The 21,578-nt window shown below is 39.3% G+C and overlaps 1 protein-coding gene across 1 annotated transcript in view; it reads right to left on the bottom strand.

Annotated features, from left to right (window-relative positions):
* The window catches only part of RAPGEF5 (Rap guanine nucleotide exchange factor 5), a 379,123-nt gene that overhangs the window by 119,697 nt on the left and 237,848 nt on the right, over positions 1 to 21,578 (bottom strand). Inside the window, exon 9 of the mRNA XM_042781600.1 lies at positions 18,693 to 18,818. Within this exon, the coding sequence (XP_042637534.1) occupies positions 18,693 to 18,818 (126 nt within the window). The remainder of the gene's footprint in view (positions 1 to 18,692; positions 18,819 to 21,578) is intronic.

The raw sequence follows: 21,578 nt of genomic DNA, 5'->3' as shown, positions 1-21,578 counted from the left end.
AACCCACCAGCCACTCCTTGGAAGGGTAGGCAATCTACTTCCATAGTGATACCACCTTGGAAACACAAGGAGGGATCGCCATGAGTCGAATCTGACTCGAGCAGTGGGTTTGGTGTTTTTTTTTGGTTTTTGGGATGGAGTGAAGAAATACAAGTTTATTCTCTAACAGTCTGGAGACTTTAAGTCTGAGTTTACAATGTCAGGCTTTAGGGGCTGGGTGAAGCCCATCAACCTTGGGCTTTAGCTCTGCCTCGTGCTCACAGCCCACTGAAGCTGGAGGCTTTTTTTCACTCAGCTGCTGGCTGCTGAGGCTGACAAGCCCAAGGTTGACAAGTAAAAAGGCAACAGTCCTGATTTTACCAAACAACAGAGCAGGCCATTAATTCAAGTCCATTGAAAGCCCCAAGGTCAGCAGAGCATGGCAGGCTGCTGAACAGTGACACAGCTACATGCAGGTTTCAAGCATGCCATAAGCTCGAGACCATGCCCAAAGCTGTTTCTTATATATGGGAAGCAGACCAGATACCCAAAGCAGCTACTCAGCTGCTCCAATAGATTCCACCATGGAGTTAACTACCAATCTCACCATGAGAAATAACTACCTTCAGCTGCCCAGCCAAGTTGACACATAAACTTAACCACCACAGACATGGTACTCAACATTTTTACCTTAGGAGGAAGTTTTTTTAACAGAATCTTAATCCCTCCAAAATAAAATGGATTTTTTTAATAACAAAATATTAAATGAACTGAAGAAAACTGACTCATGTGATAGCATAAAATTATGCTTTTATATTATAGAAATAAATTCCCAGCTGTATTAAGGACCTGAGTGAAAAGTACAACTCTAGAGAAAATTGAGTATCTAGTCACAGAATGGGAAAGGACTTTCTAAAGGCAATTTTTTAAATTATAAAAAAAGAATCAACAGTTTTGCTTATATATGTATGAAAAACAAAGACATAAATGAGAATCAAACTGGAGAAAATTATATCCAACAAATATGACAAAGGTATATATCCTTAATATATAAAGAACTTATCTAAGTCAATGAGAAAAATCCCAATGAAAGAATGGACAATGGAGAAGAATGGATTATTTCTAGAAAAAAGAGAAATGGACTGACAAACTAATCATATACTCAACCTCACTAGTAAGGAAATGTAAATTTCAACAAGAACACTTTTCCCCTATCAAACTGACAAACACTTAATTCCTCCTCCTAAAAATCCTAATACTCAGTAAGGATGAAGATGGAGGCAAAGCCATTATAAAACAAGTAATTTCATGTAGAGCTGATATAAGTGAAACTGATACAAGCTTTATGAAAAGCAGCTGAGAAAAATTCATATAGGAGTTTAACATAGTTCATACCTGTAGGTAGTAATTACTCTGCTAGGTATTTATTTTTAAGAAATATACATTTAGGTAAAAATTTTTGGACAGGGACATGCATGACAGATCATTTCTAATAGCAAAATTCTGAAAAGAATTTGCTCCCAAGTGAAGGGATAGTTAGATAAAATATGTTGAAAAGAATGTTTCATAATGGACAGAAGGGGAGATGGAGGAGGTGGGGGAGGGGTGATAGTGGTTATCACTATTTTCTTAGTGCCTAAGGCACTTGACTGCTAACCAGAAGGCTGGCAGTTCAAACCCACCAGCCATTCCTCGGAAGGAAGATGGGACAATCTACTTCCGTAGTGATACTGCCTCGGAAACCCAAGGAGGGGTCACTATGAGTCGGGTCTGACTCTACGGCACATAACAACAACAATAATCTTCCCTCTAGCTTTCTATTATTCATAAATTCTCTATAAAAATATGTATGGCTTTTATAATTAGTAAAACAATTTTAAACAGTAAAAAGCAATCTTGAACACAAATATGCTGCACATGCCAGCAAGTTGTCTGAAACCTAGTTCTCTACAGTGGTGAAACATCTTCAAGAATAAAGCTGTTTTCAAAAACAAGTTCAATCAATAAACAGGTCAAGAACTATATATAAAATACTAAACATTTTTGGAAAATATATTTTCTAGGTAGCAAATGAGTAGAGGGGATGGTATGCTCCAACAATATATAACTTTCTTTAGAATAGAGAGATTTATGATCTTTACAATTGTGATTTGTATTCCAACTTGGCTATAACCTAGGAAGCACAAAATGTTTAATTTAGCAAATGCCTCACAGGAACATGAGGTAACAACTACCATATTCAAAATGCACCCCCTCTCTGGTCTTCTCTTCTGTCTACTTATTACCCTTCTTCTTTATTCTCTTGTCTTTGTTTTCTAATCCTTCTCCCTCACGAAATGGTGGGTACCTTTGGGAGTCAAATCACATCTTGCTTGCCTGTTTCTATTTCAGGTGATACCTGGTTCAAAGGTACATGAATATTTTTTATCAATGAGTGAAGGTAAATATAAATTAATCTTAGCTTGTTTGAAATCTGCTGTATATATGAAAAGAAGAAGGCTGTACTGACAATAACAACTATTTAGGCCCTCAAAAAAGTCATCTTTATGTGTTGTTGTTGAAAGACTACCACAGGAGGCAGCAAACTAAATAGCTCTTCAGCTGTCTCTGGTTTTCATCTTCTATGACCTTCTAATCATCTCTATGAACTCAAGCATGAGATGGCTGAGGTAATCTGTTAATGGTGGGGAAACTGAATCTAATGAGGAATGATGGTCTCTTTTTTGAAGAACTTGGTGCAATCAGGTAAATGACTAAATTTCTCAGTGTCTGTGGCTCACCACATTCAGCTAAAGAATAATTCAGTTCGCTCTGGCTCTTCACCGGCCAATCCAAATGCCAAGTGCCACACAACTTTTGTTTTCTTCCTAGGTCTTCCAGACCAAGGATGACTGCAGACTGCTATCCTCTCTCACTCAGAAGGAAAAGACACCATTCCTGGCTTTTCCGTTCTGGATTGAAGAAGTCTCAAAACTGAAGTGTGGGCCAAAAGGGGACCAAGAAGACATTCTTTGTGGAAGGTTCTGAAGTACATGTTGTTGTTGTTTTTATGTGCCGTCAAGTCGGCCCCGACGTATAGTGACCCCTCCTTGGGTTTCTGAGGCAGTATCATAGTGCCTAAGGCACTTGACTGCTAATCAGAAGGCTGGTGGTTCAAACCCACCAGCCACTCCTCGGAAGGAAGGTTGGGCAATCCTACTTCCGTAGTGATACTGCATCGGAAACCCAAGGAGGGGTCGCTATGAGTCGGGGCCGACTCGACGACGGCATATAACCACAACAACAACAACATCACTACAGAAGTAGATTGCCCAACCTTCCTTGCAAGGAGTGGCTGGTGGGTTTGAACCACGCCTAAGGCACTACATTACGAGAGCTCTGAAGTACATAGTATAAGGAAAAGTACCAACTGAAAACAGGCTTTGATTCTCCCCTCTTTCTCAGTTCTTTCAGAATTCACTTTAGATAACTTGTAACTGTAAATTCTTTGTCTCTTTGAAAAGTATGTAAATCTAAGAGGTCTTCTCAAAGATCTGTCAGCTACTTCCTTGAAATGTAACTTTAGGTGAGCCTCCTTTACCTCCCAGTTTCCAGAAAGGTGATCAGATAGCTTCAGATAACCAGCCATAAGGATACTAGAAAATTAGCAATTTTATCTTAAACATGAACATCTAGGTCTTTGACGTGGTTAAGACATGGGTTTAACTGGCTCTGGTGCTAACCACCTCTAGACTTCTTGTAATGTGTATTAATAAATTGCTCTTTTGTTTAAAATAAAAAATAGCACACACACACACACACAAACATGAATGTAATGATATGTATTCACCCAGCCACATTAAAGATGAGATTTCTTTCTGATTTTAGTATCTCCCTGTGATGCATTACATTCTGGTTTAATGCTTTTTCAGTAAAAAACTTTTTGTTTCTCTTTTATTTTTGTGGTGAGGTTTTCTGGATTGGGAGTAGATTTTGCTTTTAGTAACCTTTCCCCACCAATAGCCAGATGTGGAACACAAAAGCAGAAGTCAGAGCTGCTAGGTTCCTAGAATCCTAGCTCTAAATATCTTTACAGATGTGCACATGAACACTTCCATCACTAAGACACAAAAACGGCAAACCAGAGACGGTAGAACAGAAGGAAATGAGTAGCTGCAATTGTTCCAGATACCTAGAATCACTCTGATCTTTATTAATAAGGATTTTTCCAGGGTGTGGTGACTTTTCTCAGGTCTGTGCAGATCCCCTCCATATGCCAAGATTATGAGTAATACTGAAGGACAGGAATTAAAGATTTACTGCCTTGGGACGGAAACGGGATCTACTTAAATTGGGATAAAGGTCAGATGTGATTGCCAAATTACAATGGAAATGGCATTTTATAGTTCAACAAGTCATGAAATGTTTCTGTTCACAAGCATCTGACACTCAAATATATTCCTTCAAGATAATCAGAATAAAACTGGCTCTACTTTGTTTTGTTGCAATGTTTTTTCTCCTGGATTTAAAGGGTTAGTAAGAATCCTTCCTCATCCAGGCTCTTATTCTTCCTTTCACCACCTCCTTGGTTTATCCCTTAATCTCCATCTTGTAGGTATAATTAACACCATTATTAGGCCAGGTGTGGTCCCCCTCTGTGCCATTTTATATCCAGAAATTTTATTCACTTAGATCTTTAAAAATTCTAGTCATTCATATTATTAGAGGAGCTAATGCTATCTCATGACTTCAATGACTCTTTCTCCATGTTTTTACAGTTATATCTGTTTATTGTTCTAATACTGAAATAATTTTTAGCCATGTGCTTCCCAATGGGTGTTTATGAAGAAGCCCCAAAAGCACATGCTAACAAAATCGTACTTTCAGGGACTGTTATTGAACAATCCCATTAATTTCTCAATGGGATAACTGCTAACAGGCAGAGGAAAAGCAGTTCAACGGAACTGTCTTTAAAGCAGTTGCCATCAAGTTGACTAAGACTCATGGCGACCTCATGTGTATTAGAGTAGAAATGTGCCTCACCAAGTTTTTAATGGCTGATTTTGGGAAAGTAGTTTGCCAGGCCTTTCTTCTGCAGAGCCTCTGGATGAACTGGAACCACCGACCTTTCCATTAGCAGCTGAGGACATTAATGGTTTGCACCACCTAGGGACTACGGCTTCACTTTCAAACCGAAAATTCACTGCCATCAAGTGGATTCCGACTCAGAGAACCCCACTGGGTTTCCTAGGCTACAAATCTTTACAGAAGCAGACTGCCTTGTCTTTGTTCCATGGAACAGCTGGTAGGTTTGAACTACCAGCCTTCTGGTTAGCAGCCAAATGCCTTAACCACTACATCACCAGAGGTCCTTAGTTTCACGTTAGGGTCCCAGAAATATAACTATGGCACCACAATACAAAGGTCTCAACAATATAAACAAAATAAAAACAGACATCATACTTTGATTTCAAGGGCTTTCTCTTACCCATGAGCATAAAATTAAAAGCTTGACCCAAACTGCAAAACTACTGACTTATTATTTACAATTTTTTTTAACCAGGAAATGCTAACTTCTCAGCAACATCACCAATTTGCTTTTTCTGGCTCAAGAAAAAAGTAGTCAGTAACAAACCCATGACCGAGTGATGAAAAGACTGTGTGCTTCCTTAATTTTTTAATGTCAAAAGGTCTCATAACTACAAATAGGGTAAAAGGCCAAATTTTCAGGGGTTACTTTTTCAATAGCTAATGCTAAGTTAATAATCAGTAAGTACTCTGTCACCATGGAAACTTAAATACTGTATTAAAACTTCTGTAAAATCTCCAGTCTTTGGGAACATTGGTATTTTTGTTTCTTCATGTAGAGAGATGAGCACTCCACCAATTTGCAAATTATTTATTAAATCATAAAGTAATCAAATATTGTATTATTATTTTGAGAGAATTAAAAGGCATATTTATTAACTTTTTTTACAATTGTTAACTAGCCTATGTTGAGCCACTTGTTCTTAGAAACAAATGATCTCCCTACATTTGACTGCTAACCAGAAGACTGGCAGTTCAAACCCACCAGCCACTCCTCGGAAGGAAGATTGAACAATCGGCTTCCATAATGAAACCACTTCAGAAACCCAAGGAGGGGTCGTTATGAGTCAGATCTGACTCGATGTCAGAGAAAGAGACATACATAAAGATTAACTGCTCAAAATAAATCCTTTGTTTTAATTTCTTTATGTTTTGATTATTTTTAACAAAGGGTTAAAAGCACTAAATCCTAATTACAGTATCTTCTAACAAACCTAAAGATCTCCAGTAATAACTTCATGAATGATTTCCTGCTTCTGATTTAAAGAGGCTAAAAGGTATCTATACTAGAAGAATACTATCAGTTAAAATATTTTAATATTTGCTTGTAATCAACAAACTTCTAACAAAACAAATCAATTATAAAGTATTCTTTGACTATTTTAGAGGAAACTGTTCACTATTAAACAGATGCCAGTCTTTGATTAAAACTTTTTTCTTACCTGAAGAATCAGGGTACATGATGACTAAAATTGTTTGAAAAATGATGCCGCATCACAATCCCCCAACTTGTAATAACGGTCAGTTCACCGAGCAGAGAGAAAGTGGTAGCACCAACCATAAAATTGTTTTGAATTATATTATGCATTGCACCATTTGGGGACCATTAGAATTCTTTATTCACAAGAATATCAATGACAAATTCATTTTACCTCTATAAATCCTAACCAAGCAAGATTGGGGAAGGTTAAAGAATCATCTGCCCTCCTTGGCAGCAAAGGGCTGCATTAGAGCTTAAATTCTAAAGCACTTGTTTTTTAAAATTCTAGGAGTACTGTGATCTACACTGGGAGCCCTACCTCCATTTTGAGTCTTGACTTAAGTTCAGATGCCATTTAAGTTCTTCATTTACTTCCCCAATGCTTGCTGCTGACCACTGAACCAGCAATGTGGCTATGCTGAGACAAGTCAGGACAAGCCCAGGCAGGTGCAGTTAGCTCTCAGAATGAGTGCAGTTGAAGGCAGATTAAGTATATGCAGAAAGGTGCTCACACAGCTTGTCTGGGCATTCACTGAAAATGGCCAATCAGCGGCATCTTATCTAAGTTAAAGGTTGGGGTCCTAATGACTATGACTGTGACTCAGGGTCACATGATCATGATCATACACTTACCACCCAAGCAAAAAAACCAAACTCATTGTCATGGAGTGGAATCGATTTTGACTCATAGTGACCCCTCCTTGGGTTTCTGAGACGATATCACTATAGAAGTAGATTGCCCGATCTTCCTTTCGAGGTGGGTTTGAACCACCAGGCTTCTGGTTAGCAGTCAAATGCCTTAGGCACTACACTACCAGAGCTCCCCCTTACCACTCAGTAATCAAGAAATCAAAAACCAAAAACCAATCCTGTAAACTTTTTAACCTGCAATTATGTATATATCTCAATCATGGTTCTATCCCTGCTACTGTAGTCTTATCTGCTACTGTGATGAACTGACCTGTCACCAATTATGATCTTGTGATGATTTCCTTTGTCCCTTATATTATATAACAAACACCGTAACTGTGATTCAATGGGTTCCACAGGCCTCTGTAATGGGTACTCAATGACAGCTTCCTACGTTTTGATGATGTCTTCATCTTTGTTTTTGTCTTTGTCCTGTTTAAGACTTGATAAAAGGGTCTCTATAGCATATGTTTGAATCTGGAGTCTTTTTCCCCTAGCACAAGATACCTTGACATATTCCACTCCCAACCCCATCTTTCAAGTCATCAAGATAAGTTCTAATAATTAAGTTTTCATGGGCCTCCATACAAATCCCTACCCCTAAAACACTTCCTGCCATGTAACTATCTTATTATAACCATTATTCTCCCACCATGTATTTCTTGGATCTTGAGGAGCCCTAATCCTATACTCTGAGTCACCTGGCCTCAATCCTACCCAACCATTCCTGGAACCTGAACAAAGAGGGCATTTACAAGGGTTTGTTAAAATTGTTGAGCCTTGTTCTCTTAATTACGTACAAATGTACAGTAGACACATGCCACATTCTCTCGTGTGTGCTCTTTTTAATACAAAGGGAAATTTTGTAAAATAGGGAAAAAAAAACCAACAAAAAAATCTACTCCAGGTAAACCTAAATGCCACAACAATGACTTCTGCAGATAGATCTTCTTTGCTTCGGTAATAAGAGTAGATGATTACCAAAAAAAAAAAAAAAAAAAAGATTACCAAAAAAAAAAAAAAAAGACAAATTTTTGTGTAATGACAAATAAGAACACAGTCATGTTTTAAGTAAAATATGGGTATTTAACATGACTTATTAGAAAAATATGTACAGTACACTTGTCCACAGTCTGTTATGATATTTTCAGCAATCTTCTATTTTTGCTATCTTAAAACAACATTTAGGGCAGCTGGAAGCCAGATGGAATTTCTTCCTTTCCACCCACCTCCCATTGCAAAAGGAATAAAGGTTCTTTGCATCCTACTGGAAGCCTTTTATAAATTCCTTTTCCTCATCTTGACCAACTGAAGTAATTGAATCAATCTGAAATCACCAAAGTTTGTCTTAATCAATATGTGGCAAACATCATGTATCAGAGTAAATTATATTTCAAGTGAATATATATGTCTGTATATTGTTTACTAAGAAATATTTCACACATGTTCAAAATTCACTTCAAAAAAAGATGGACTAAACCAAAGTCAATAGTTTAAAGAAAATTCATGAGACAGTATTTTAAAAGATACAAAACGGGCATGGGGGCAGCATCTTCTGACCTCAGCTAACTTCACAAGAGAGAGACAGAATCACCATCAGCAGCCTAAGGCTTATTCCTATGAGGCTAGAAATGTCACCACCCTCCAGCCTTTTCACCAATTCTGACACCAGCTGTCCTTCCGCACTCACTACTTCTCTGCTGGGTTTGATACTTAGATGCAATGGCCACAAAGAACTCACAGACAATACTCACAGTTATGAGGTTCATTAGGGAAGTAATAAGTTTCAATTCAGGTTCAGGAATGCACTCAGAATACAATTCTTTGATCAGGACAGTCTCCCCCTGCAATGCACGGAGGCATGCCTCTCTGGCCCTTGGCCTCGTCTCTGCCCTGTTCAGGCAAGTGTGTTACAAAGCTCTTTTAGCCCTGCCTATAAGTACACCTGGGAGCTCTGGTAGCATAGTGGCTAAGACACTTGCCTGCTAACCAGACGGCTGGCGGTTCAAGCCCACCAGCCACTCCTCGGAAGGAAGGTTGGGCAATCCTACTTCCGTAGTGATACTGCCTCGGAAACCCAAGGAGGGGTCGCTATGAGTCGGGGCCGACTCGACGGCACATAACAACAACAACAACAACATAAGTACACCTGGGAGTTCTGGTAGCATAGTGCCTAAGGCACTTGACTGCTAACCAGAAGGCTGGTGGTTCAAACCCACCAGCCACTCCTCGGAAGGCCAGTTGGGCAATCTACTTCCATAGTGATACCACCTCGGAAACCCAAGGAGGGATCGCTATGAGTCGTGTCCGGTTCGATGGCAAATAACAACAACAACATAAGTATACCTGGGAGCTCTCATGGCATAGTGCCTATGGCATGTGACTGCTAACCAGAAGGCTGATGGTTCAAACCCACCAGCCACTCCTTGGAAGGAACAATGGGCAATCTACTTCCGTAGAGATACTGCCTCGGAAACCCAAAGAGGGGTAGCTATGAGTCAGATCCAACTTGACAGCAGTGAGTATAGGTACACTTATGTGCACCCCATTCCTCCAGCAAGGCCCCTACCCAAAAGCACTCAGCTTTCTTGCTCCATGGGCCAGGAAGGCCACCACTCTGTCCCATGCCTCTTGTTTCCACTGCTACCATCTCTCAGCCAGATGATTCTGCCAGGGCATCTCTAACAAGGAGGTCCAGCACAGGGATCTCTGGTCCAAGGATGTGCTCCACTTCACCTCCAGCTCTTCTCTCTTGATGGCAGTGAGATTCCCCCTGTCTGTCCCTAGCCTGGGAGAGTGACAAAACTAACCAATCCCAACATCAGAGCTCTACACACCTTATTTGCATGGTCCCACTTAGTAATCTAGGAGCTCTAGTAGCACAATGCTTAAGGCATCTGACTGCCAACCAGAAGATTGGTGGTTCAAACCCACCAGCCACACTCCTTGGAAGCAAGACTGGGCAATCTACTTCCATAAAGATTTACTGCCTTGGAAACCCAATGGGGCATGCTCTGATTTGGAATCGACTCGATGGCCGTGGGTTTGTTTTTTTTTGGGGAGGGGCAGTAATCTGGTGGGAGTTACAAATACTATGGCTAGAAAAGCCATACCAAGTAATTCTTTGCACCACACAAGGTAATAAATATATAGAATTGAGCTATAATCGGTCATTCTATCTTTATTGGAGCTGAAGTCCCTACACCTGAGCTCCTCGCATAAGATCCTTCATGTTTAGGCTGGTTACTGCTTCATGAGAAAGCAATGGAGAAGGGTGGAAGGAAAGAACTCAGAACTTTGAAAGAAGTGAGCCTGAGCCATTTTTCAAATCCATTCCCACACTACAACCAACGGAATCTTAAAAATTCAAATATAATCATCTTTCTCTCTCTGGCTTAAATTCCTCACTAGAGCTCGATGTTGCTCTTAGGATAAAATACACAATTTTTGGCTAAGGCTGCAAGGCCCTGCACGTCTTAACTTCTGTGCCTCTCCCACTTCACTCTTTCCATCTCTCCCTCATTCCTATACTCTAGCCACTTTGTACTCCTTTTAGAGCACCAGGCACTTCACATCCTCAAACTTCTGCCTCAATGCTCATCCCTCCTCACTTGCCCCAGTAAGTCCTCTGATCCTTCAAATCTCGTCTCTTCCTCATGGAAATGCGCACATCTCCCTGGGATAGTTGAGGTTCCTGGGACAAGCTTATGTTGACATAGTGCCAACACACCACTTACCACTCATGGAGCTGACAGTCTGAAAGCAATTCCAACAGTGGTTTCACAATTACCTGTGTAATTGTGAAGCCACTGTTGGAATTGCTTTCAGACTGTCAGCTCCATGAGAGCACTACAAAGGAGTTATAGACACAGGGAACAGAGGCATGCTATAAATTGGTGCACAGGCTCCCCCTCCACCCTAGTTTTTTTAGAAGAAGGTTAGCACTACTTCAGGTGGCCCAGCCCCAAATTGCAAATCTACCTCCTGCCATAAAGATACTAGAGAATTAAAGATATTATCTTGCAAACATGAATATAATGGGTTCTATCTGCTTAGCTGTATGATGGTTACGATTCCTTTCTGTCTCTGCAATCTCTTTAGTGGACTGCCTATGATGCATTACATTCTGGTTTAATGTTGATTCAATGATAAAACATTTCTTTCTCTTCTATGTTTGCGGAGTAGTTTTCTGGGTTGGGAGTGGATTTCATTTTTATAGTAAGTTTTCTGCAACATTATGTCTCTCCCTTACTCGATTTCTCAATGTTTTCTCTGTACTTTCCCCTTGGTTCAGCAGCATACAATTCTCATGAAGGACTGACTGTCCACCTGTCTGTGCAGCTTGCCCCTAGCTTTCTGTCCACACAGCATCTACTATAAAACCTAATAAACCAAAACCACCAAAGATCCACTGAGTGTTATGTGATCAACAGTCTACCAGATAGTAACTAATGTTACATTAATGCAGACCAGGCCTTAATGTGGGTGGAAAAGAAAAAGTGTAAGATCCTCTGGGACGTGAAGCGAGATATACCACTGAGGGGGGCTGTTGTTGTTATGTGCCGTCGGGTCCGACTCTATGGAAGTAGATGGCCCAACTTTCCTTCCGAGGAGTGGCTAGTGGGTTTGAACCACCAGCTTCTGGTTAGCAGTCAAAGAGGACAACCACTAAAAAAACAACCAACAACAACTGATAAGCCCAGGGAACAGCATCTGTACTGCAGGAAATCAAAGATCCTTTGATAATATTAGTTCGATAACTCAAATTTTCCTTTCCAAATAAGCTTGAATATTTTCAGAAAAATAAACAAATAGCATAATGACAAATCCCTCTCTTTAAAAATGCTGAAACTAATTTTAAAATTGTTGTGGCTTGCAGTGGGCTTCCTGGAAGAACCTAAAATACAGCTAATGAGCAGATGGTCCCACCAGACAGCATGGGCACATCACTAACATTCATTGGAAGCCTTGGTACCATTTCTCTGAAGGGGGGAAAAAAAAAAGAGTTTAAAGAACATGTGGCATGAACCAAACTTGTAAATCTCCCTTTTGAATAAATGAGAATAGGATTGCTTCAGTTGTGAAATGTGCTTACCAGACATATTTTCCTCTCTCTGAATGCTGTGAAATTATTTAAACACTTCATTAAATGCTACCTTGAATGGTTACTTGTTTTCCAAGTGGAAGTTCTTTTCTCAGCTAGATTGTAAACGTCTTGGAGGCAAGAGTTATCTTCTACCACTTTTGTGTTGTTCTGTGGCCGTATGAATCCTGCTTATAAACTAAGAAAACTCATTCAAAGAAACCTATTTCATATGAAAAGGTACTTTAGTACCAAATTGACACAAATTCTGGATGTTGTTACTAAGAAAAAGAATATAGTTTCACTGTTATGATTTTTCAGTGTACAAGTAGACAACTTGAATGGCCTATTACATCTGAATTCTGTCTTTCAATAACTAAGCAATAACTTTATAAAGACCTATTTGTTCTTAAATAGTTGCTTATTTGGTTAAACTAAATCACTGGCAAATTTCAAATAATGCCAAGATTGCTATTAACTTTACACAGATGGATTTATAATGTGAGTTTGAATAGAATGATAAAACTATTTTTCAGTGTTTCATATTGAACAAAAAGTGTTTTCACCTTATATTTGGCTGCTTTAAAAAAAAAAAAAAAGCCAACAAAGTAATAGACCAAATTAAAGTAGGGAAAAGGTGGAGATCAATTTTTCATATGGATAATAAGAGTGACAGGAGCCAGAACCCTCGAAACCACTTCTCCCCAGTAATCCTTGAACAATTAACCCTTTGACGCAGACAGAATTCCAGGATGAGGCTGCAGGAAACAGGGAAGGAAATTCCGGTAGAGGTTGAGTGATAGGGACCCTGCACTGGCAGCAGATGGGTGCCAAGATTCAATTCCAGAATCTGCAAAATCCCCTTCCCGCCCATATTTCATGAGTGAATTCGAAAAGGGGAAGGAAGTAGGGTGGGTCCGCAGACTTAACAAAAGTACTGACAGAAGAAAACCGGGTGGGGAGAGGGAGGGGCACAGGCAGGATCTCTAAGGAAAGTATCGCTGAATGCAGTTTTCACATACACTTTCCAGATTTTTAAGTTTTACAATTTGGAAATTAGGAAGTCAATATAGGAGGTAGAGTTGATATTTCTAATCTATGAATTAATACACAATAAAGAAGATCTTTTGGGAAAAATACAGTTTCAATTTTCTGATAAATAGTATAGTTGCATTCCACATCTAAACTTATACTTTAATGCAGCTATTTCACTGATACTAAAATATGAATCATTTATAAGCTCCTGAGTCGGGGCCGACTCATAACAACAACAAATCTAAGTTAGGACTCAAAGCAAGTAAGCACCTTAAGATTCCTTTTCTTTATTCCTTGGAACCCCCACCCACCACCAGCATCTTTCAACACATAATCATTCTGTCTCTGATCCAGAGCTGCCCTCCTAGTCCATTACCTTCTCAAGACCATCACCACTGCTGCCATCTTGGCTTCTCAACCCCCACTCAGTCCTCATTCTCATGAGGAATGCTGAGGGAACATGAGCACTGGGGCAATTAGAATTGGGTTCGTTCTTATCCCAGGTCTGCTTAATCTCTCATCTGCCTCAGCTTCCTCATCTGTCAAACTGAAATAATATCATGCATCACATACCCCCATCCTTCTTTTTGATGAAAACTAACAAAACAAAACAGCCAATAGCTCATTGTTATTATGTGTCCTCGAGTAGACCAGATTCATAGTGACCCCTCCTTGGGTTTCTGAGGCAGTATCACTACGGAAGTAGATTGTCCAACCTTCCTTCTGCGAAGTGGCTGGTGGGTTTGGACCGCCAGCCCTATGGTTAGTAGTCAAGTTGCCTTAGGCACTACGCTACCAATAGCTCATTAGTTCTTTTTATTCATTCTAAAATCCTTCAGTCTGGTCTCAACCTTATTTCTCATGAAATCTTCCTTCTGCCTCCCTGTGGTCATCTCCTCCCCACCCCCTTTCCTGGTACCCTGGTGAAATGGAATGGTTTGATGTTTCCAAAACTATCCTGTATTTTGATATCTGTATGCATTTTCCAATGTTATTCTTCCCATTAAGAATGTTTTCTTTCTATTTTGAATTGTTTAAATCCAACCCATTAAAGGTCTAGGTCAAACTCCACCTCCACTGAAAGAGATAATCCTGCCTCTGCAAGTATAAATTATTCTTTTAATTCCTCTGTATCTTTCTTGGGATGCTCAGCACTGCTTCCTTGTACCTCAGTTATTTGGGTCACTATTTTTCTCCCCAACTGGACTATATACTTCTTGAGAGTAGGAGCCATTTATAGTTATTCTAGATCCCTTAAAATATCACCTTTATAAAGGTTAACTGAATGAATGAATGACGGGAAATATTTTAGAATAAAAGTAAAGTAACATCAACTCAGGCAGTATTAGGCAGGACAGCATCCTAAAATCATGGTTAATTATGAAGAAGGCACACACAACATTGCAGCAAATACCAACGTTCTGGCCCAAATAAGTCAGTCCATTCCAGGGCTACCAGACATTGTCTGCTTAAGATGTTTGCCAAACATCTGGTCCAAAAGAAAAGTTTATGTAGTTTCCATACTATTAGCCAGAATGCCCACGCAACAAATCATTAATGGGAGTTATACTGTGTGTCCCAGCACATATCTTAAGACGACTGAAATATATAGGAAGGAAAAAAAAAGAAGCAAGATAAATGACTTCTTCATTTCTTTCTTTTTTGGCAAAAGTGATCAACCTATTTGGTGATAAACAGAACATTCTTATATCTATCACCACATCAAAGAAACTTAAATAAAAATTCAAAATTTGCTCAACATAACAGAGTTCACATACCCCTCCTTCCTATCACCAGTCATTAAAATTTGCCAATTTTAACTTCTAAATGACTCTCAAAATCTGTCTCCTCCATTTCCATAGTCACTCCCCTGGTTCAAGCTTACATGTCTCACCTGCCTTATTACTACAATAGCTTTCTAAAGGTTCTCTCCAACACTTTTCTCTTTCCCCCTCGATGCTTCCTCTTAACCAATGCCAGAGAGATCTCAGGAAGACTACATCGGATTATGCCACTTCCATTCTTAGATGGCTCTCCTTTGCTGGAAAGGCAAGTCTAAACTCCTTAGGGAGGCCTACCAGGTCTTTCTTAACACAATTGCAGCCTCCCTTCCAGTCCAGCCCCTATACTATCCATGAATCATTCCACACTCCAGTCATGTCTTCCTACTGGTCCCTCTGCCTGAAATGCTCCCCTCTGCTCTGCCCTTCTTTATTTTATAACCATTACTCATCTTAAAAAGTCCCCAATTGGTTATACTCACCCTTTCCTCTACTGATCTAATCACAGATTAACACTAAACAAAGGCAATGCTGATATAATAGAGAACTTCCTTAAAGAATTAATGACCAAATGTTAATTCCACTATCATGTTTAGAATAGCCAATCTCTATCCCCTTCTTAAAGTATTCATATTATAATTTTGAACTCTTAGGAATGAGTGCTGGCTGGTTTTGCCTACAGCTAATCAATTGGTGGGGGGGGGGGGAGTGCTTCCTGAGAAACTTGTGATAATTATACTTAACTTTTTAATTTCAGAACCACATTGGCAAAAGCACCCAGTGAGGTGCTTCTCTAATTGCATGCATTTATATTTATGGCATATACTAGATTAAGAAAATATTAGAAATGACTACTCAGAAAGCTCTAATAACCTTCAATTAGTAACAAGAGGTACCAACAACAAAGGCTTTATTCAAACAAATTCACGTATTTCCCAATGCAGCAGAGGCTCATGGTAACTTTCTTCTTTTGACACATAAATATTTTTATATATATATAAAAGGAATGTAATTCTAGAATTGGAGAAGCAATGTCATTAAGTTAAAAGAAAAATTCAACCGGCAACTGGATTCTAATTCAAATTATTACTACTGTCTACTTAAACTAGCTTTGGCTCAGGAAAAGGAGATGAGGTCGATGAAGCATTTTTAAATCATAAAAGAAAGGAACTCTGTATGTAACTCCAGGGTTTGGTCATTATTGCTGCAACAAGAGAAGGAAACTGCAGACCTCCGTTTACATTAAGTAAGCTACAGTTTCCTCTGTACATGTTATGTATTATAACTGATTCCCATAAGCAAGAGCAGATGATTGCTACTGAAAAGAAAGCAAAGACCCTGAAAATAAAATTAAAAAAAAAAAAAGAAATAAAAATGCTATTGAATCAGCCTCATGAACATTGTGAATTTAAACCAAAAAACAAAGATACAGATACATTAAATGCTTACTAAGATATAAAATAAGGAGCGCTGGCAGTACAGTGGTTGAGTTTGGCTGCTAACTGAAAGGTTGGTGGTTAGAACCCACTAGCCTCTCCACAGGAGAAAGATGTGGCAGTCTGTTTCCATAAAGATTACAGCCTTGGAAACCCAAAGGAGCAGTTCTACTCTGTCCTATCAGGTCACTGTGAATGGGAACTGACTCAACGGCAATGTGTAAGACATGAAATATTAAAACAATCTGCCACATGATTTTACTCTTAATAAATTGATTCGAAAGAGTGTAAGTATATAGTACCTTCTACCACTAGCATCAGATATCGCCTTGGAAACCTAAGGAGGGGTCGCTATGAGTTGAAGACAACTCGATGACACATAACAACAACCACTAGCATCCAGTTGTAACCGTCTACCACTTATGTTAAGTCCAAATTATCAATGCCAAGTTCAGATTTCTATAGTTACATATTTGGAGAATATTATGTTCTCATTAGCTGAAACTCTTTATAATATTCTGGATTAGATTAAATAAAAAGATAAAAGATAACACAGTATCTTTTTAATGATGTAAAGTTATTTGTGGCCTAAGACTGATGATTTCTAGCTTTGGTGATGAAGCGGTACCCTGCTGTTGTTGGACTTTGAAAGATCTTGCCTTACCTCAGAGTCACTGATTCATATAATCTAATATGCAATCAATTGTAAAATACATTCTTCATTTTAAAGTCCATTGGGAAAGAAAACGCTCACAATTAAATTATGACATGTTTTCTTATCATCAGTTGTTACGTCTCAAACTGATTTCAGAGATGTTAAAATGTGGAGGAAATGCACATCTTGAAATCAAAACTGTTCCTCTTCCAACTAAAATCAATCAAAGGAAATACTACTTTGAGACATTTAAGCCACACACTTAGGATACTCAAATATTCTGAGAACACCACAGAGGTTAGGGAGTCAGTCTTTGATAAAGTAACTCTTCAATGTGCTTTTAACAACTTGCATAAGCTCCTGACTTTTCAACAGTACCCAACAAAGGGTCCTGAGACTTCCAAGGACACTTAAAGTCAACAGTCACCCCAGAAATAGTTCAACGACAAGGCTTTGAAACGGCTAATTATTCACCCCCTTGGGACACCAATTGTGACCATTCGCTGTCTCACTGTTGCAGATATGTCATGTTATTAGATGAAACAGTATGCCGTCCTTGAACATCTTACCTCCTCTCCTGCTCAGTAAAACCCTATCATTTGTATTGATGGATTTGGAAAAGAAAAAAAAAAAAAGAAGAAGCAATTTTTCTCCCCATGGAAAGGGCTGAGAATAAAATTCCAAGGGAAAATTAAAGTCAGAAGAAAGGCATGTTTATAAGACTGAGGAATTTTCCCCCTTCATGAGCAATCTTGGATAGTTTAGCACTGAGAGTGAAGTCTTACAAACAACAACAAATATAAACAGACAACAATGTGCAGCAGAAGAAAGTGGTCTCATTGTCTTCCCAGTGTGAAGGCAGCATTCTGAGTAATAAGGCTCGGTCTGAATAACTGCTTTCAGGAGCAACAGTAGGGCATCCCTTTCCTCCAGTTTTAACTATAGGCAAACAATATAACTCTTGTTGGAACACAAGCTTTCATAAGTTACAGGGAAAACTTCCTTCTGATCCTCTCAACTGGTAGGAGCATCTATGATCTGTTCTGTTCTTACCTATTTTTAGTGACTTAGGATACATTTGTTTGGCAACTAGATGCACCCCTGTACTGAATATAAAATATACAGGAATTTTTTATTCTCAAAATTCATATTCTCCAAACCATCTGATAGGGTAAAACATCCAAGACCACATTTAAAAGTCATCAAATCAGATTTATAAACAGAGGTGCATTTATACCTGCTTAAATGTGTGCTTCTATTTCTATAGACTTTAATTTTCAGAAGAATTCTATTATAAATGCACTATCATAAACCACTGGCTTAGAGCTACAAGCAGCTGCCATTTTTCACTAAGGAGGCTACTTTGGAAAAATAACAAATAAATAAACCCTGAAGAATTTAAAATATTCTTTCCCTTGAACATACAACCAGGCAGAAGCATTTCCTACCCCTTCAAACCTGCATCCCCAAGAGGAAAAGGGCTTACATGTTCAGATTTCTCCTGTTCTTTTTTGTCCGTCTGCAAAAGCTGACAGTTTTCTCTTGCCAACTTCTGGACCAGTTCAATTCGTCCGATATCATCTCTCTCTTGAAGCTTGCATATTACCCCTGCCTTGAGAGTTGGAGAAAAAGCAAAGATATACTTAAATCCGCAGTCCCAGGACATGACACCACTGCAAAGTTCACCTTAGAGTAAGAACATCTTTGCCGTTGCCTGTAAATACTTGGCAAAATGTTTTGCCACTCCAAAACGAAAATGGTATTATTTTAAATGAGGACTTCTGGGCCAAAAGACTCCAGGCTGGGATCGTGTATCAGTCTACTTTATGGGAATGAAGGGCAGAGCAAACAAAATGATTTGCTCCTGAGTGTGTGCCTGATACACCACTATTTGTTTATTCCTGACAGCCTGTTTCCTGTTACACAAGCAGAGCCTAGCAAGAGGTTAAAACTCATGGGAAAGTTAGGCAGGAACCACTCTGGCAAAAGGGTGAAGTGATAGAGAGTCCTAAAAATAACAGGCAGGACCTCTTAATTCTTTAGCACCACGACATCAGTCCATATACAAATACAGAGCTAATAAGAAGATTTACAAAATCTTTTTTTTTTCCCACAAATGGAAAATTACTATGAGGCATTAGTAAAATACCCCCAATTTTGCAAGAAACAGAGTTATATTTTCATTAGAAATAAGAAAAACAAAGCTTAAAAATTCATTTATGAGTATTTGGAAACGATCCAGAAATCATCATAGTTTTCATTATCAAAGCACTTCAGTGATGATAATAACTAGGAGGGAGGGGAATCTAGGATTTGGGATTAATTAGATTTTGGATTAGATGTGTTCAATCTAACATGCAAATTATGACTGGTTTCTCTGAAAATTCTTTCCAAAAGGGTTCACACTGACATACCAGAACACGATCTCATAAAGAAATCTTAAGTTTCACTTGGCAGGCGCAGTCAAAGCTATGGAATCTTTGTTTTATCCAATACAACCTGCAGAGTGTGAATGAACTATAGCAGCATGACCACATATAGGGAAAGGGCCAGCAAGTGAACCACAGCTTCATGGCCTTAATGGTTTGAGGAAAAGGTACTTGTGTGGTTGAGGGGGCATCAGAGAAATGAGACCATCCATGCAAATAAATGACTGAATCTTTTTTCCCAAGGATAGTGACATCTCCTTATCTAGCAATTTCTGCAAGAACCAGGAAGGAAACAAAAAAGTGCTTGGAAGTAGAGTCCAAATCACAGGCTCCCACAGGAAAGCAAGTACAATTCCTCCACCAAGTCAGAGAGACAGTTTTATAATATCCCTCATAAGACGACTTCCAGCTCCTTTCCAACATTTCTTTTTATGACACTGTTAGAGCACAAAAGTTGTGGGAAAGTCCCTTATCTGACATCACTTAACTTCAACCCATAAGTACTAGGTTGCCTTTTAAAGCAACTGAAAGGGAGCTCTGGTAGAGTAGTGCCTAAGGCATTTGACTGCTAACCAAAAGGCTGAAGGTTCAAACCCACCAGCCACTCCTCGGAAGGAAGACTGAACGATCTACTTCTGTAGTGATACCGCCTCAGAAATCCAAGGAGGGGTCGCTATGAGTTGGATCTGACTCGACGGCAGTGAGTTTGGTTTTTGGTTGAAACTAAGTCTATTCCTTACTTAAGATGATACTCTTTCAAATATTTAAATACTAACATTTATAAATCCTTTTAGCCTTCTCCAGATGTATATCCCTAGTTCCCGCAACAATTTTATTAATTCATTCACTCAACAGATTTTTTTTTTTTTTAATTTGAGCAATCACTATGTGCCAAGGCCTACCCCAGTTCTGAAGATATGGTAGTAAAAACCAACAACAAAAAACACCAAGTCCCTCATGTCATGAGCTTATATTCAATAGGTATTATCTACATGTATGTATCTGTATGTTATGTAATAGTTTATATGAAATATCAGAAATATATGAAAAGGAAAATAAAGTGAGATAAAGGGACAGAAAGGTCCCTAGGTGGCACAGTTTGTGTTCAACTGTTAACTTAAAGGGTGTTGATTCAAACCCACCCAACAGTACTATGGAAGGCCTGGCCATCTGCTTCCATCAAGACGTCAGCCAAGAAAACCTTATGAAGCAGTTCTGCTCTGTAATGCATGGGGTCATCGTGAGTTGAAATCAACTCAATGAAAACTAACAACAGGGGGACACAGGAATGACTGGAGGTGCTATTAAGGTAGGACTGTTAGGAAGGATTCTCTAGTAAGATGGCATTTGGTAGAGACCTATAGGGAATGAGAACGACATGTGGATATCCAGAGTGTTTAAGACAGAGTAAAGGCAAGCACAAAGGCCCAGAGGCTTGAGTGTTTTTGACAAGGCCAAGGAGGAGCATAGTTGATAGCATGACTATAATGGACTTAGTTAGAGGTTGCTGTTGTTGGATGCTATCGTGTCAACTCTGGCTCATAGTGACCCCATCTGACAGAGCAGAACTGCCCGATAGGGTTTTACTGGTTGAAATCTTCATACAAGCAGATTGCCAGGTCTTTCTCATGCAGACCTGCTGGGTGGGTTCCAAGCACCATACTTTTAGTTAGCAGCCAAGTGCTTAACCATTGATTGCACTACCAGGGCTCCTTGGGCGGGGACAGAGTGGGCGAATTGGAAAGAACGATGACGTGGATCAGATCACATGGTTTCCTTGTTGTTGTTGTTGGACTCGACTCATAGTGACCCCTCCTTGGGTTTCCGAGGCGGTATCACTGCGGAAGAGATTGCCCCATCTTCCTTCAGAGGAGTGGCTGGTGGGTTTGAACTGCCAGCCTTCTGGTTAGCAGTCAAGTGCCTTAGCCACTATGCTACCAGAG

This window comes from Orycteropus afer, unplaced genomic scaffold (assembly GCF_000298275.1).
Source record: "Orycteropus afer afer isolate SDZICR_OR568_19922 unplaced genomic scaffold, OryAfe1.0 scaffold00008, whole genome shotgun sequence".
NCBI classification, from domain to species: domain Eukaryota; kingdom Metazoa; phylum Chordata; class Mammalia; order Tubulidentata; family Orycteropodidae; genus Orycteropus; species Orycteropus afer.
The sequence above is the reverse complement of the archived record's forward strand: the minus strand, read 5'-3'. Positions and strand labels throughout refer to the sequence as shown.